This window comes from Balaenoptera acutorostrata, chromosome 2 (assembly GCF_949987535.1).
Source record: "Balaenoptera acutorostrata chromosome 2, mBalAcu1.1, whole genome shotgun sequence".
Lineage (NCBI taxonomy): Eukaryota > Metazoa > Chordata > Mammalia > Artiodactyla > Balaenopteridae > Balaenoptera > Balaenoptera acutorostrata.
Window position 1 is genome coordinate 181,772,426 of NC_080065.1, and position 13,457 is coordinate 181,785,882.

The 13,457-nt window shown below is 58.3% G+C and overlaps 1 protein-coding gene across 11 annotated transcripts in view; it reads left to right on the top strand.

Annotated features, from left to right (window-relative positions):
- RANBP3 (RAN binding protein 3) overlaps positions 1-13,457 on the top strand; it is a 53,347-nt gene that overhangs the window by 39,546 nt on the left and 344 nt on the right. For 5 of the 11 annotated variants that reach the window (XM_057540009.1, XM_057540014.1, XM_057540016.1 and 2 more), the window contains 11 exons: positions 757-822; positions 1,695-1,787; positions 2,641-2,759; positions 4,263-4,382; positions 6,275-6,378; positions 7,559-7,637; positions 8,760-8,862; positions 9,312-9,436; positions 10,860-10,980; positions 12,704-12,846; positions 13,222-13,402. In XM_057540009.1, the coding sequence (XP_057395992.1) occupies positions 757-822; positions 1,695-1,787; positions 2,641-2,759; positions 4,263-4,382; positions 6,275-6,378; positions 7,559-7,637; positions 8,760-8,862; positions 9,312-9,436; positions 10,860-10,980; positions 12,704-12,846; positions 13,222-13,402 (1,254 nt within the window). The remainder of the gene's footprint in view (positions 1-756; positions 823-1,694; positions 1,788-2,640; positions 2,760-4,262; positions 4,383-6,274; positions 6,379-7,558; positions 7,638-8,759; positions 8,863-9,311; positions 9,437-10,859; positions 10,981-12,703; positions 12,847-13,221; positions 13,403-13,457) is intronic. The other 6 variants (XM_057540013.1, XM_057540015.1, XM_057540018.1 and 3 more) reach the window with 3 other exon arrangements.

Below are 13,457 nucleotides of genomic sequence, written 5' to 3' on the forward strand. Positions count from 1 at the left end.
TATCCTGACCCTTCCCATCAGGGCATGCGTTAGACTGTCTCCCCCGCCCCCTGAGACAGGCAGAGTCACCAAGGTGCAGGGACTAAGGGATCCGTGTGTACTGGCGGCTGAGCTGAAACCAGGCTTTGAGCCCCTGTGTTTGTCAGCTCTGCATAGTTGTCCATCCCAGGCTTCGTCCTGAGGGAGGCCACGCCTCCTCCTCCCGGGCCTCCCAGCGCCCTCATTAGCCGCAAGCACTCCCGGCACATCTGGAGAGAGCCTGCCGTCTGCCACCTTTGATCTTTCACCACAGAAGATGCATCTCATTTCTCAGAGGTCTGCTGGTAGTAGAGAAGCTTCTCCTGATTACGGACGTGTCCTCCTGGAAAGGGAGCTGAGTCCCAGGGACCAGAACTCTGGGGCCCCCTGATATTCCTCGGGGCCCGCGAGCACAGCCCAGCCTCCGCGCTCTCAGCCCCGGCAGGTAGCTGGGTAGCTGGCCTGCAGCTTGACCAGCCCCACACTCGCCCTCCAGTTTTCTGTTGCCAGCAGTTCGCCCCAGGGCCGGCACTGCCTGCAGCCCTCAGCCTCCTCCCTTACAGACGGGATTGGATGGGCCTCTGCTCTTCTGTTTTAACTTGGAAACATCTTCCCTAGTTCCCCAGGCCCATGGCCACTGAAGCCCAGACCACAGTCCTCTTCTGCCCCTGGTGCCTCCTAGCTTTGCTGCCCCACCCCAGGCAGGCCCGCTTTTTACCTTTTCTCTTATGCTTGTAGAGGAAAAGAGCAGTGGATTCCGGTTGAAGCCGCCGACCCTGATCCACGGCCAGGCACCCAGTGCAGGTGGGTGTCCGCCTTGAAGGAGGAGCACGGAGTGGCTGCCTTGCGGCCTCTGCGTGCCAGTGCGGTCCGGGCTCACTTTCCGGACGCGTGAGCCCTGGAGCGCCGCTGGAAAGAGCCCGTCGGACCAGGGAGGCTCTCCTGCCTGTGAGCCCGCTGTCCCGAGGAGGTGGCGGCGAGGGAGCGGGCCCGGCTTGGTGGGTGGCGTTCAGGCTCCGTGCCCGGCAGTAGCTCAGTCGTGAGACTGTCTCTGCTGAGCGTTCTGCCCACAGCGTTAACCCCGAGTAGCAGAGCAGCCGCTAGTGAGCGGGGCCCGGCGCTCGCGCCATCGAGATGCGTCACATCCAACGGGAGGCCCCTGCAGGGCCGGGAGCGTTCTCGTGGTCCTTGCCCTGTATGTTTGGCAGAGGGATTTTCTCAGCGTGGCATTTTGAGAAGCAGGTGCAAGGGGTACCTTTACGTGACCCCTAGCAGAGTCCTAAACTTTGAGAGGTGGACTGTGGCTTCGCTGCTTTCCCCTCACCGTCTGCCCTTGACCCTCGAGCCCCACGCTTGAGAACAGCTGTCTCTTGGTCCCCCCTGTAGCATTCCTGTACTCACTGGATTAATTTGCAGACATGATCAGTTTCTTGGGGGTTTCATTTAATCACATATAAAAATAACAATAGCCAGAATTTGTATGTCTAACTGTAAAGAAAACATCTTGGGTTTTTAATTTTTTCAGTATGCTTCCCTGTAAAGTCTAGCCCAGGAGGGACATGAGATGGGTTGCTGGGGTGAATTTTTCTGTAAAGTGCCTGAGAGCCGGTGTTGGGGTGGGTTGCATTTCTGCCCTTGTGGTCGGAGGGCCCGGACAAGCCAAGCTCTGTCCCCAGGTCTGCCGAGCCAGAAGCCCAAGGAGCAGCAGCGGAGCGTGCTTCGCCCAGCAGTGCTACAAGCCCCGCAGCCCAAGGCGCTCTCACAGACCGGTGAGTGACGCGGCCCCGGCCCCTCCCAGGCTCCCACGTCAGGGCACAGCCGCGGCACGGCACAGGTGGCTTCGGCCCCGTCTGCTGAACGCACTGGGAAGTAGAGTGCTGGGGAAACAAGCCCTCAGATCCCCAGTGAGCTTGGAAGACAGGCAGTTCCACTGGCCTCCTGAGAGCTGGCCCCCCGGCCCTGAGCGGCCCAGATGTGTCCCTGTGTGTTTTTGCAGGCAAAACTCAGCCCTGTATGTCTAAGAGACCTGAACCGTATTTCCATTATATCCACACAGGGTGGGGTTTTCAGTTCATCCTTAATATTCTTAATACTGATAAGCTTTTCTTCTCTTCCTCTTAATCTTTCCCTACAATTCAAGAGCTCTTCATCGGGAGCAAAAATAGTTAATATTTCTGAAGGGTTTTAATTATGTGGAAAATTGTTTTGGTCTAATACTAAACAAAGCCAGATTTAAAGTTGTACATGTCACATAATCTCAACTGTTTAAAGGAGAAAGTGCAAGAAAAAAGACTCTATTAGTAAAACTAGTTTCATAAAACTCATAATTATTCCCCAAATATATTTTCTTTTTTTTTTTGCCTAAGTAGTAGTATTTCTAAATAAACTGAAAATTCACATGATTCTTTGTGGAATAAGCAATAAAAGATTCTTTCTTTTGTGAGGTTTTAGTTTTGGGTTTGGGTTTTTCTAACCTAAGAATTTGTGACTTTCAGTATTGATTCCAGATCCTTTCCTTTAAGAAGGAGACATTACACTGTCAGCCCAAATGGTAGAAGGCAGCGGTGCTGAAGGTGGTCCGGGCTGACCTCTGAGATGTCTGCTGTCCTTTTCTCCCCACAGTCCCAAGCAGCGGCACCAACGGGGTCAGTGTCCCAGCAGATGGCCCGGGGGCAGCAACATCGGCTTCGCCTGAGAACCCCGCCCGGAGGAGTCCCTCTGACGAGGCACCAGCACTTGAGGTCCGTCGGCGATGGGGCAGGGAGTGTACCGCACGCGAAGCTTCTCAGGGCCTCACCGGGCACGTGGGCTGTTGGCCGCTCTGGGCCGTATCCAAGCTGGCCTGTGCTAAGGCATCCTGATTAGCTCAGAGGTCTCCGTGTGTAACCACAACTGAGTAGCCAGGTCACCAGACCGCCAGGAACTCCACAGTTGGTTCTGAGAGAAAGGGGCCACGAGCAGGGCTCTGGCGCTGAGGGCCGGATAGCCCAAGGCCTGTGTCGTTTCCACGCACGTAGTCTGTTGGGGCCTTGTACCGCTGTATGTGGAGAGATGTCTCCCCTCCCTTTTCCACAGCCGAGCAGCTCCTCAGGGGTTGATACACATGCGCTGCTTCTAGTGGCAGAAGTGTGCTTGGGAGTCGGCTCAAAAATCGTTTGTTTTATTTATTTATTTTTATTATTTTTATTTATTTATGTATGTATTTTTGGCTGCGGCGGGTCTTTGTTGCTGTGCGCAGGCTTTCTTTTTAGTTGCAGCAAGCGGGGGCTACTCTCCGTTGCAGTGCGCGGGCCTCTCATTGTGGTGGCTTCTCGTTACGGAGCATGGGCTCTAGGTGTGCGGGCTTCGGTAGCTGTGGCACGTGGGCTCAGTAGTTGTGGCTCGCGGGCTCTAGAACGTAGGCTCAGTAGTTGTGGCTCACGGGCTTAGCTGCTCTGCGGCATGTGAGATCTTCCTGGACCAGGGCTCGAACCCGTGTCCCCTGCATTGGCAGGCGGATTCTCAACCACTGCGCCACCAGGGAAGCCCAGAAATCGTTTGTTTTTTTAAAAAAGTCCTCCAGGGTTCTGGGATTATATAGGCCAGATGCATATGTTTTCCAGTCGCGTTGCATAGCAGCTGAAAATAAGGGGCATTTAATGAAGAGCCTGCATTTGCGGTTGGCAGAGACGGACTTGAAATCCGAGTTGCAGCAACACACCCAGGGCTCCACGTGCGGAGACAGATTGCACCCGTGTGTTTATCTCCACTCTGTCCGTTTCAGCAGACAGGTCGCTGCCTGAGGTTCTCCACACTCTGCCTCCCCCACCCCCTGCCATAACCGCCGCCGGATGTGCAGGCTAAAACGGTGAAAATGAACATGTCCGATTCAATCTTCAAATGTCCCTGAGCCCCCCACCCTGTAACCACAGTTAGTGGAATTGGAAAAAGGAATCATTCCCACAGCGTACTGCTCCTCAGAAAGTGGTGGCTAGGGCTGTGAGCTGGAGGGAGACCTGGACGTGACCCCCCACCCCGCCGTCTCCACCAGTGTTCCCGGTGACGAGGGCACTGCCAAGACCTCGCCCCTCCCCTCCCTGGAGAGGTCTGGTCCCGCCCAGCCCTAGGGGCTCTCCCTGGTCCCCCACCCCAGGGCCCGCGCCACAGGATTCACGCCAGGCAAATGCAGTGTGTGAGATGGCTCATCTCGCTTCTCAGGGCTGATGTGTTGCTTGTTTTCAGTTGTTCTGTCGGCTTGCTTTAAGCAGGAGAAAGACTCCCAGGAAGATGAGTCTAGCAGTGCTCCCGAGGAGAAGCGCGAGAAGAGGGAGCTGGCCGCGCAGCAGGCGTTCGTGTTCGGGCAGAACCTGAGGGACAGGGTTAAGGTATGTGGTCAGAGGGCCGGGTGAGCCGTCGGCCTCGTGAACCGATCTTTCCGCGCCTCCCCCAGCTTCATTTTCCCGGGGATGGGGAGTGGGGGCTGTGTGTGGGGTGGTCCCGGGCCTCAGCGCCCAGCAGCTGCTTGTTGCGTCCCTTGCGTGCTGTGCTGCTGACTCCTGGCAGCACCGCGGCCGGCTGCCCCCCGCCCTGCCCCAGCCCTGCCAGCGTGGGGCTGAGCGGTGGCTCCTGGCGGCAGGCTCCCTCGTGCTCCCAGGAGCCGGGCTCAGGGAGGCAGCTTAGCCCCGACAGCTGACGTGTTTATAGCCAAGGAACAAGCAGACATTAGGATCCGATGCTTTCCAGGTCGCCAGAGGGATTTTTCTGTGCTTACTAAAGGGTTTCTTTCAGCACTAGCATCGTTCAGCCCGGATCCTTCTTAGTTGTGGAAGGCCGTCCTGGGCACTGTAGCGTGTTGAGCAGCACCCCCAGCCCCCGCCCTCTAGATGCCAGCAGCACCCCCTCTCCCCGCCCCCAGTGATGACCGCCAAAAGCATCCCCAACGGTCCTGAATGTTCCCCGTGGGACCACGTCACCCCCAATTGAGAGCCATCGCCTTGTTTTTTTCAAGGAGGGCAGGTGGAAAGATACTGTTTTCTCTCCCACAGGAGGCAACAGGATCTGTCACCTCCTGGCTGCCCCCCAGGTGTGTTGGTCTAGTCTGGGGACTTTGAGTCGGGGGTGGGGAGCATGTGGCAGTGGCAGGGGATCTGGGTTCTGGACCCCACGCGCTGGCCCTCTCGGAAGACCTGTCCCAGCCCCAGGGACTGAAGGTCCCTCTGTGCCATTTCCAGCAGCTCATCTGGCAAGAAGCTCCTAGAGGCTTGAGGGGCAGTGTCAGTGGCTGTGTCTGGGGACATTTGTCATTGCCACAGCTGGGGGGTAGGTGCCACTGATACTAAGTAGGTGGAGGCCAGAGATGCTGACCAACACCCCACAGTGCCCAGGAAGCCCCTGTCCCCACTCAGGGAACCATCCGCGCCCGGGGTCAGTAACTCGGAAGGTGAGAAGCCCTGAAACGAGAAAACAAGAGTCTCTCGGGTGCGGAGGAGATGTCAAGCCACACCGTCAGCTTCCTCCTTTGGTGCCCACTGTCCAGTAGAAGCACAGATACCCCAAGAGACACAAAAATAGGTGTTGATGTTGCACAGCTTTAGGCAAAATAATGAGTCCCTTGGCGGCTGCTCCCTCCCGGGAGCAGGAAGCAAAAGCAGGGAGGGCCCAGAAATCCACCCATGCTGGGGACCGGGGGCCTGGCCTGAACCATCAGGTCGAGTCTGTTCCTTGCTGCCTTGAGATTGGGGTGGAGATGATGTCTCATGGGGATCCGGGCGTCTCATGGTTGCATCCCAGCTTCTCCATGGGGGGCGACTCGAAGCCGTGGTTCCTTAACCCCTCTGAGCCTCTGCTTCCTCACTCAGAGCAAGGTCGCTAACACCCACCTCTCAGCGTTCCCAGGAGACTTCCATCGGAGAATGTGTTTAACCAGGCTAGCATGGCAGTTGGCATAGAAGCAGCCTCGAGAAATGATGCTTCTGTTTTGTTTATAATGAACCCCTTAAAATGTAAGATTTGTAAGCGATCTGTGATTCCTCGGTGCAGAAGCATTGATAAAAGTGCCAACAAGGTGCCAGCCTGAGTGTGCTCTTTTTAAACAAGGTAGAAAAGGCTCCCTAGTGCCTTACGGACTGTTTTCATATCTTAAACTCTTACCACACCCCAGAGTACACACGTAGACAGAGCCATGCCGCATGTCGGCGTAGGGCCTGTGCAGGCAGGCTGAGCTGCAGAGGTCCAGGACGTGCCGTTCTCTGAGCAGTGTTTCCTCTCTGTTTCCCAGTTAATAAATGAGAACGCTGAAGTAGTGGACATGGAGAACACCGGACACCCCAGTTCAGAAGCGCCAGCCGCCACCAACTACTTCCTTCAGTACATCAGCTCCAGGTCTGCGCCTCGGGCCTGGTGCCCAGCCTTGTCCGGGGAGAGCCTCCGCCTCGGGCCCGCGGTCACCCACGGTACCTGCCTCAGGGCCCAGAGAGGCCTGGACCCTCCTGGACCGGGAGTCAGCCCAGTCCTTCCTCGGGAGGGCAAGGGCACGTGCAGCCAGAATCCCGGTCACCCTGCAGCCCCTCCCTCTTTTCCACTCTGGACACAGATGTGGAGGGGCTGGGATGGCGGGCTTCAGCGGACACCTGAGGCAGGACCCCAGTTCCGTGGGCTTGTTCAGCCCAGCCCCGGGAGTGACCTCTGTCACCCGGGCCTCGTGCCCGGAACAGAACCCGGTGGGCCAGTGGCAGCTCGGCTGCCTCCTGTCACCAGGTGCTCCCTGCCCTGGATCTGGGCTCGCCGTTGGCGCTACTGGTGGTGGCACTTGCCAACAGCCTGGCTGCCAGGGTGATTGAGAAGGAAGGCACGTCCCTGCCTGGGAGATGGGCCAGCAGAGCAGGCGCCGTGCGGGCTCCCACCTCGGAGAGGCCCAGTGGGAACAGTGACCTCGCGGCTCGGCTGCCTGGCCCCCGGTTAGCAGAGCGCATCAGATATTTTAAGACGCATTTTTTGCACCTAAGCGTTTCCCAAATTGGGAGGCATGTGCAGCCTGTGATGTCTTAAACCGGATGAAGTGTGACCGCCAGGGCAGCTGCCGTTTGCTGAGCGCTCCCCGAAGGTCATCCCGTGTCACCCGCCAGCCGCCCCGTAGGAGGCATCACCTCCTTGGTGCAGGCCTGGGGAGGGGCCCAGAGAGCTGCAGTGCCTCCCGGGGGCAGCCCACTGGCGAGAGACAGCCGGGTTCGTCTGCTGGGAGTGGACGGAACGCCCCTGCGCTCGGCCTCTGTGCGGTGCTGCCCACCTCCTGGGGGTTGGGGAAGACGGGCACCTGGTGTGTCACACGGCGCCCGTGTGCAGTTGGTGCCAGGCGGTGCGAGCCAAGGGTCCGTGTTTGCCGCCTGGAGAGGCCTGGCATGGAGGCCTGCGGGGACCTGTCCCTGGCACGCCAGCCCAGCCCGAGGCGGAGCGGGGCCTCGACTGTGCTTTCCGCTCCGACCGTATGTGCGCGCGGCGCATGTGGGCGTGCACACTGCCTGACCCTCTGCCACCCTGCGCTCACAGCGTGTCTCCTCTTTAGTTTAGAGAGCTCAGCCAACAGTGCCGACGCCGCCAGCAGCAAATTCATATTTGGCCAGAACATGAGTGAGCGCGTGTTGGTGAGTGACCCCCATGGGGACTGTCCTTCCCGGGGCCCGGAAGGCTTTCGGAGCCTCCCACAGGTCACCGGGACATGTGGGGTTTGGCTGCTGCCTTGAGTCCTGTGAAATCAGAATGCTTTCTTTTCCAAGTAAGAGAAAGAAGACCCAGCTCAGACTCAGCTTAAACGGGGGGCGGCGCTGGTGGCCTAGGGAGGCTGTGTAGGAGCCAGTGTCGCGCATCCTGTCCTTCCTCATCCTGAGAGGGGTTCCCTTGAGTCACGGGCCGCGCTTCCTCCCGGCTAAGGGCAGGTGCGGTGACAGCCGTCAGACCAGACTCCTTAGCCGTGTGGGCCAGGACCACCCTGTGCCACCTCTGAAGCCAAGGGAGGGCAGCCCCATCCTCAGCGCGAGGCTGCAGCACAGAGCAGGGGGCGAGGGGGCGGCCCTGCAGCGCCCCCTGCAGGGTCTCCAGTGTCCCCTGCATTCCTGACACACCATGGCCGAGGCACGTGGCTGACCGCGGGCCACATCCCGGTCCCAGAGAGCCCAGCCAGCCCGGGATGGGCTTCTAGGGTTGTTATCTGCTTCCTTCTTTTTCTTCCTTTTCTTTCCCAATCATGTACACACAGCCCCGCTGTGTCCATTGTGAGGGCGGCTCAGGCGCTGTTTGGGGCCCACCTGATTCCTGCCGTCTTGGTCTCAGTGTTTGTTACACTAAGGAGCCACCTGCTTCTTTTCTCGAGCGTCAGTACTGTCCTTTTTCGATTACGATGAAGTAGACAAAGAACTACTTCACGGGCCAGGGGGACCAGGTGGCCCAAGGTCAGCTGGTGGCACACGCCTCCAGGTGATGCCGCAGAGGCTCCAGAGGTGGCTCGCGTGCACGTCCCTGGCGGGCCTGTGAGGACTGAGAACTGCCTGTTTCTGATGGTGCTCGGCAGGCGCCGAGTGGGGAGGGGCTGGGGCTGGGCAGGTCCCCAGAGTGCGGGAGGGAAGCCAGAGTCGGCAGAGGGGGGTCCTCTGCTGGGCAGGGGCGCCAAGAGCTGCCTCCCGGCAGAGGGATTCCCTGTCCTGCAGCGGTCGGCCCCCCGGGACCAGCCCCACACGCCCCCTCCTCCTGTGTGCCTTCACTCCCCGCAGAGCCCGCCCAAGTTAAACGAGGTCAGCCCAGATGCCAACAGAGAAAATACAGTGGCCGAGTCCGGGTCCGAGTCCTCGTCCCAGGAGGCCACCCCCGAGAAAGGTAGGCCTCGGTCCTGCCCCCTGCCCGAGGGGCTCCGGGAGGCAGGGAGGGACGGGGACGCTGTGGACCACCCTTGGCCACAGCCCACAGCTGTGCGTGCTGGGGTCCAGTGAGCAGGAGGGGGGCGAGGCCCGGGGCCCTGCCTGGTGACCAGGATGGGGTTGAGGTGGTTGTCACCCTCCTCCTCGCCCTGAGGCGGCAGATGCTCTTCAGCGCCCTCGGAGGTCTCTCGCTGTCTGCTGTCCTCCCCTGAGTGGGAGAGTGGGAAGCCGCAGCTGCACTGGCCGCTCCCGGTGGCCGCCCTGCAGACTCTGAGGCAGAGTTACGTGGCGTGTTCCAGGGTGCGCTGTGGGCCCGAGGCACTGGCCCCCTTGAGGCCAGAGCCACCCTTTGGGTGTCCTGTGAGGTACACCCTCCCCCTGACCAAATCAATAGTCAATGTCGTTTAGCTAATAACATTGCAGAGTCCCTGGCCGAGTCGGCAGCCGCCTACACCAAGGCGACGGCGCGGAAGTGCTTGCTGGAGAAGGTGGAGGTGATCACCGGGGAGGAGGCCGAGAGCAACGTGCTGCAGGTGAGGCGCGCCCGGCCTTGGGGACCGTCGGTGCGGCTAGCGGACTTCTCGTACTGCTGTGTTTTAGAGCAGAACGGTCTGTTTTGAGACGGTCTCGATAGTTCAGGGAACTACAAAGACGTGTAACAAACACCTCTTGCCCCCCAGAGTCAACAGCTGTGATTGTTTTGTCCCGGTGGTGCTGTGTTCTTTTCTTAGCCTGGACTTCGTGGCACCCGTGCCCCGTCCCCGTCTCCCTCCCCTCCTGGGGCAGCGCGCCCAGCGTGGTGGGCCTCCGCCTGCTCTTCGTCCTTTCACACGCGCCTGTGTGTGTGTCTGTAAACCACGTGTGTGTGGCTTCGGGGAGTTTTTAATGTGGGGTTTTTAGTGGTACTTTTTTCCCCCACTCGCAGTTTTTCTTATCTATCCATCTTGAGAGATACTGACTTACAGAGATCTGCAAACGTTTTCTGTAAAGGGCCACGTGTGGTCTCTGTTGCATTTTTTTTTTTAATGTATACCAGCTTTATTGAGGTACAGTGCACGTACTATGAAATTCACCCTTTTAAAGCGTACATACAGTTCAGTGGTTTTTACCATATTCACTAATTTAGAACATTTTTGCCCCCCCAAAAAGAAGCCTTGTGCCCATGAGCAGTCACTGCCCGTCCCCCTTCCTGCAGCCCCAGGCAACCCCACTTTCTGTTTCTGTGGATTTGCCTGTTGTGGACATTTCATGTGAATGGGATCGTACAACATGTGGCCTTTTGTGTCTGGCTTCTCTCACTGAGCGCCACGTTTTCAAGGTTCATCCCTGGTGGACCGTGTGTCAGCGCTTCACTCCTCTTCATGGCTGAATAACAGTCCACTGTATTGATAGACCACATTTGTTTATCCAGTCACTTGGTGGTGGGTGCTTGGTTTGTTTCCACTTCTGAGGTATTAAGAATGATGCTCTATGAACATTCACGTAATCGTTTCTATGGGAACACGTGCTTCACTTCTCGTGGGTAGATACCTAGGAGTGGAATTTCTGGGCCATGTGATAACTCCATGTTTAACATGTTGGAGAACAGTTTTCCACTGCGGTTGCCCCATTTTCCATCCCCGTCGGCAAGGTGTGAGGGTTCCGATTTCTCCACATCCTCCAATAACTGTTGTCATCTGTCCTTTTGGTTATTACCATCCTGGTGGGTGTGAAGTGGTATCTCATTGTGGTTTTGATTTGCATTTCCTTAATGATTTTTTTTTTTTAATACTCCTCTAAAGATGTAAAATCCATTCTAGCTCGAGGGCAGGACAGAAAGGTGGCCAAGGGCCAGACGTGTCCCCCAGACCATAGCTCGTTGACCCTGGTGGTTCATCGCGGGTTCCCTGCAGGCTCCCGGGGTCTGTCTGCCCGGCCAGGGTCCCTGCTCACCCAGAGGGCCGCCTTGTGTTCCAGATCCAGTGTAAGCTGTTTGTCTTTGACAAGACCTCACAGTCGTGGGTGGAGAGAGGCCGGGGGCTGCTCAGACTCAACGACATGGCATCGACTGACGATGGGACGTTGCAGTCCCGACTAGGTGAGCTTCGGCCGGGTTTCCGTGGAGGGGCCTGGGGCGCGGCGGGGCAGGGCTCCCTATCTGCACCCATAGCCGGCCCTCGGCCTGCGGGACGCGGCCTGGCCCAGAGGCTCCAGCCGCCAGCGCTTCTGTGATGTTCCTCCTCCTGATCGTGAAAGTGGATAAAAGAATTTAGCCATTTTCAAGCTTATTTTCTTATAAAGTGCCAGCTGTTTCGTGGTGAGTAAACAAAGAAATCAAACATCAACGAAAATCTCTTTATAAAAAGAGGGAAATCTCTGTCTGCCAAGAATGTTTTGGCAGTCCATTCCTGTTCTGTGGATCTTTGTTAAGGAAGTGGGGTGACTTGGTCTCTTGCTCTTTTCACTTGCCATTTTGTGGGCGTGTTCCTGTGTTGTTAAATTTTCCTTAAAATATGACTGTTTTTGAAAAACTTCTACGTTAATTAACATTCCATCGACCGTGAATGTATTTAGCCATTTCCCTGTTGATGGACATTTAGGTCGTTCCTAATTTTTTTTGACTAGTAAATAATGCTGCTGGGGCTGTCTACACGTGAATCTTATTCCTGGAAGTACGCTTGTTACAGAAAGGATGTGTGTACGGGCACGTTTGTATATATGTGAAACGTGTGTGTTCTTTTTTTTGTTTGTTTTGTTTTTTTTAATCCTCCCCAGTTAAAATTGTCCTGTGGCCTTTACAGAAACGTCCATTCCTGTCCCAGGCGTAGCTCATGCTGCGTCCTTTCTGTTCAGGCACTGTTCTTTTTCATTTTCCCTAATGGAAACGTGCAAGTGTATGTGGACAGAGAGGGCGCAGGATTTTGAGCCCCCGCGGCTCGTGGCTCTGCCCCTGGGTCATCAGCCTATGATCAGCTTCGTTGTAACTGCGCTGTCCCCTCCCTTGTTGAGATCCTTCCCGGCCATCGTCTCCTTTCACCCCACGCAGCCTTTGATCCTTGGCATTGACCTTCCTTCCCTCCAAGTTCACCTCGGGGGGCGTGTTGGGCTGTGAGGCCGGGCCCAGAGGGCTGGCGGGGGTGAGGGTCACCCAGATTGGGGTGACCGCTTGTAATCCGCTCCGGGTCTTCCAGTGGGGAGGGCCGGGCTGGCAGGAAGGCCAGGGCTCACCTGTGTCCACAGGGTTGTGGCTCGGGCAGGGTGGGTAGGCTCGGACAAATTGAGCAGGACGACCTTGGCCTTGGGCCCGCTGTGGGTGGAACTCGTGGTCTCACACACATTTCCAGAGAGGGAAGGCCTGTCCCCTGTTCTTCTCCACTGTGTGCTGCCCTCAGTCTACCTTTGTCTCCCTCCTGATGGAAGCTCTGAGCAGCGGTCAGACCCGACCCTTCCTCTAAGCAGTTAGCTCCTTTTCATGGGGCAGGAGCTGCGCCTTGGCCTGTGGGTGGCGACAGTCAGGGGGTGTTGACTTCGTGTGGCGTGTCCCCAGTGTGCAGCCCCACCTCCGCCTCCTGCTGCCGCCTGACCAGCCCCTTCCCCAGGGGAGCCGCCATCCTGGCACCAGCTCCACCCACTGGATGTGCCGCCAGGGGTGGGGGGTTGCCGGGGCTGCTGCTCAGCAGACAGGCAGGAGGCTGTCGTGGACCTTGGGGGGATTGTGGGATTTCACCCTGGGGGTGTTGGCTCTCCTGCAGATTGTGTCTGTTCTCGTAGCGGCTTTGTCGAGGGGTGGGGGGCAGCGCTGACGGCCTCGTTGCTTGCAGTGATGCGGACCCAGGGCAGCCTGCGGCTGATCCTCAACACCAAGCTGTGGGCCCAGATGCAGATGGACAAGGCCAGTGAGAAGAGCATCCGCATCACAGCCATGGACACTGAGGACCAGGGCGTGAAGGTCTTCCTCATCTCGGTGAGCAGCCCCAGGGGCGGGCTGGGCTGCCCCCGGCCTCTCGGGGAGCAAAGCTGTCCAGACAGCCCCCGGACAAGGGCAGGGCAGCCCCATGCCCAGCACTCGGAGCCCTGCACTGAGGGCCTGGCCGGGGAGAGTAGGAGGCCTCCAGGGTCGGGCTGGCCCGGCCGCAGGCTCTGTGGACCCCTCGGGAGGACAGGCCCCGGGCCTGGGGGAGCTTCGGTCTGCTGTCCCCGGGTTTGTCGAGGAGAGAGGTCAGGCTGCTCCCCGGTCCAGCCCGGGAGCTGGGGCATCCCGTTACATCACATCACATCAACTGAGGAGGGGTCTCCCCACGAGGCCTTGTAACCTGGCCCTTCCCTCTGCCTCCCCCAGGCCAGTTCCAAGGACACGGGCCAGCTGTACGCGGCCCTGCACCACCGCATCCTGGCCCTGCGCAGCCGCGTGGAGCAAGAGCAGGAGGCCAAGACGCCGGCCCCCGAGCCCGGGGCGGCCCCGTCCAACGAGGACGACAGTGATGACGATGACGTCCTGGCCCCATCGGCCAGCGGAGGCGGTGAGCCGGGGGTCCCGGGGCTGCCCCGAGGGGTGGGGCTGTGTCCAGGGCAGAC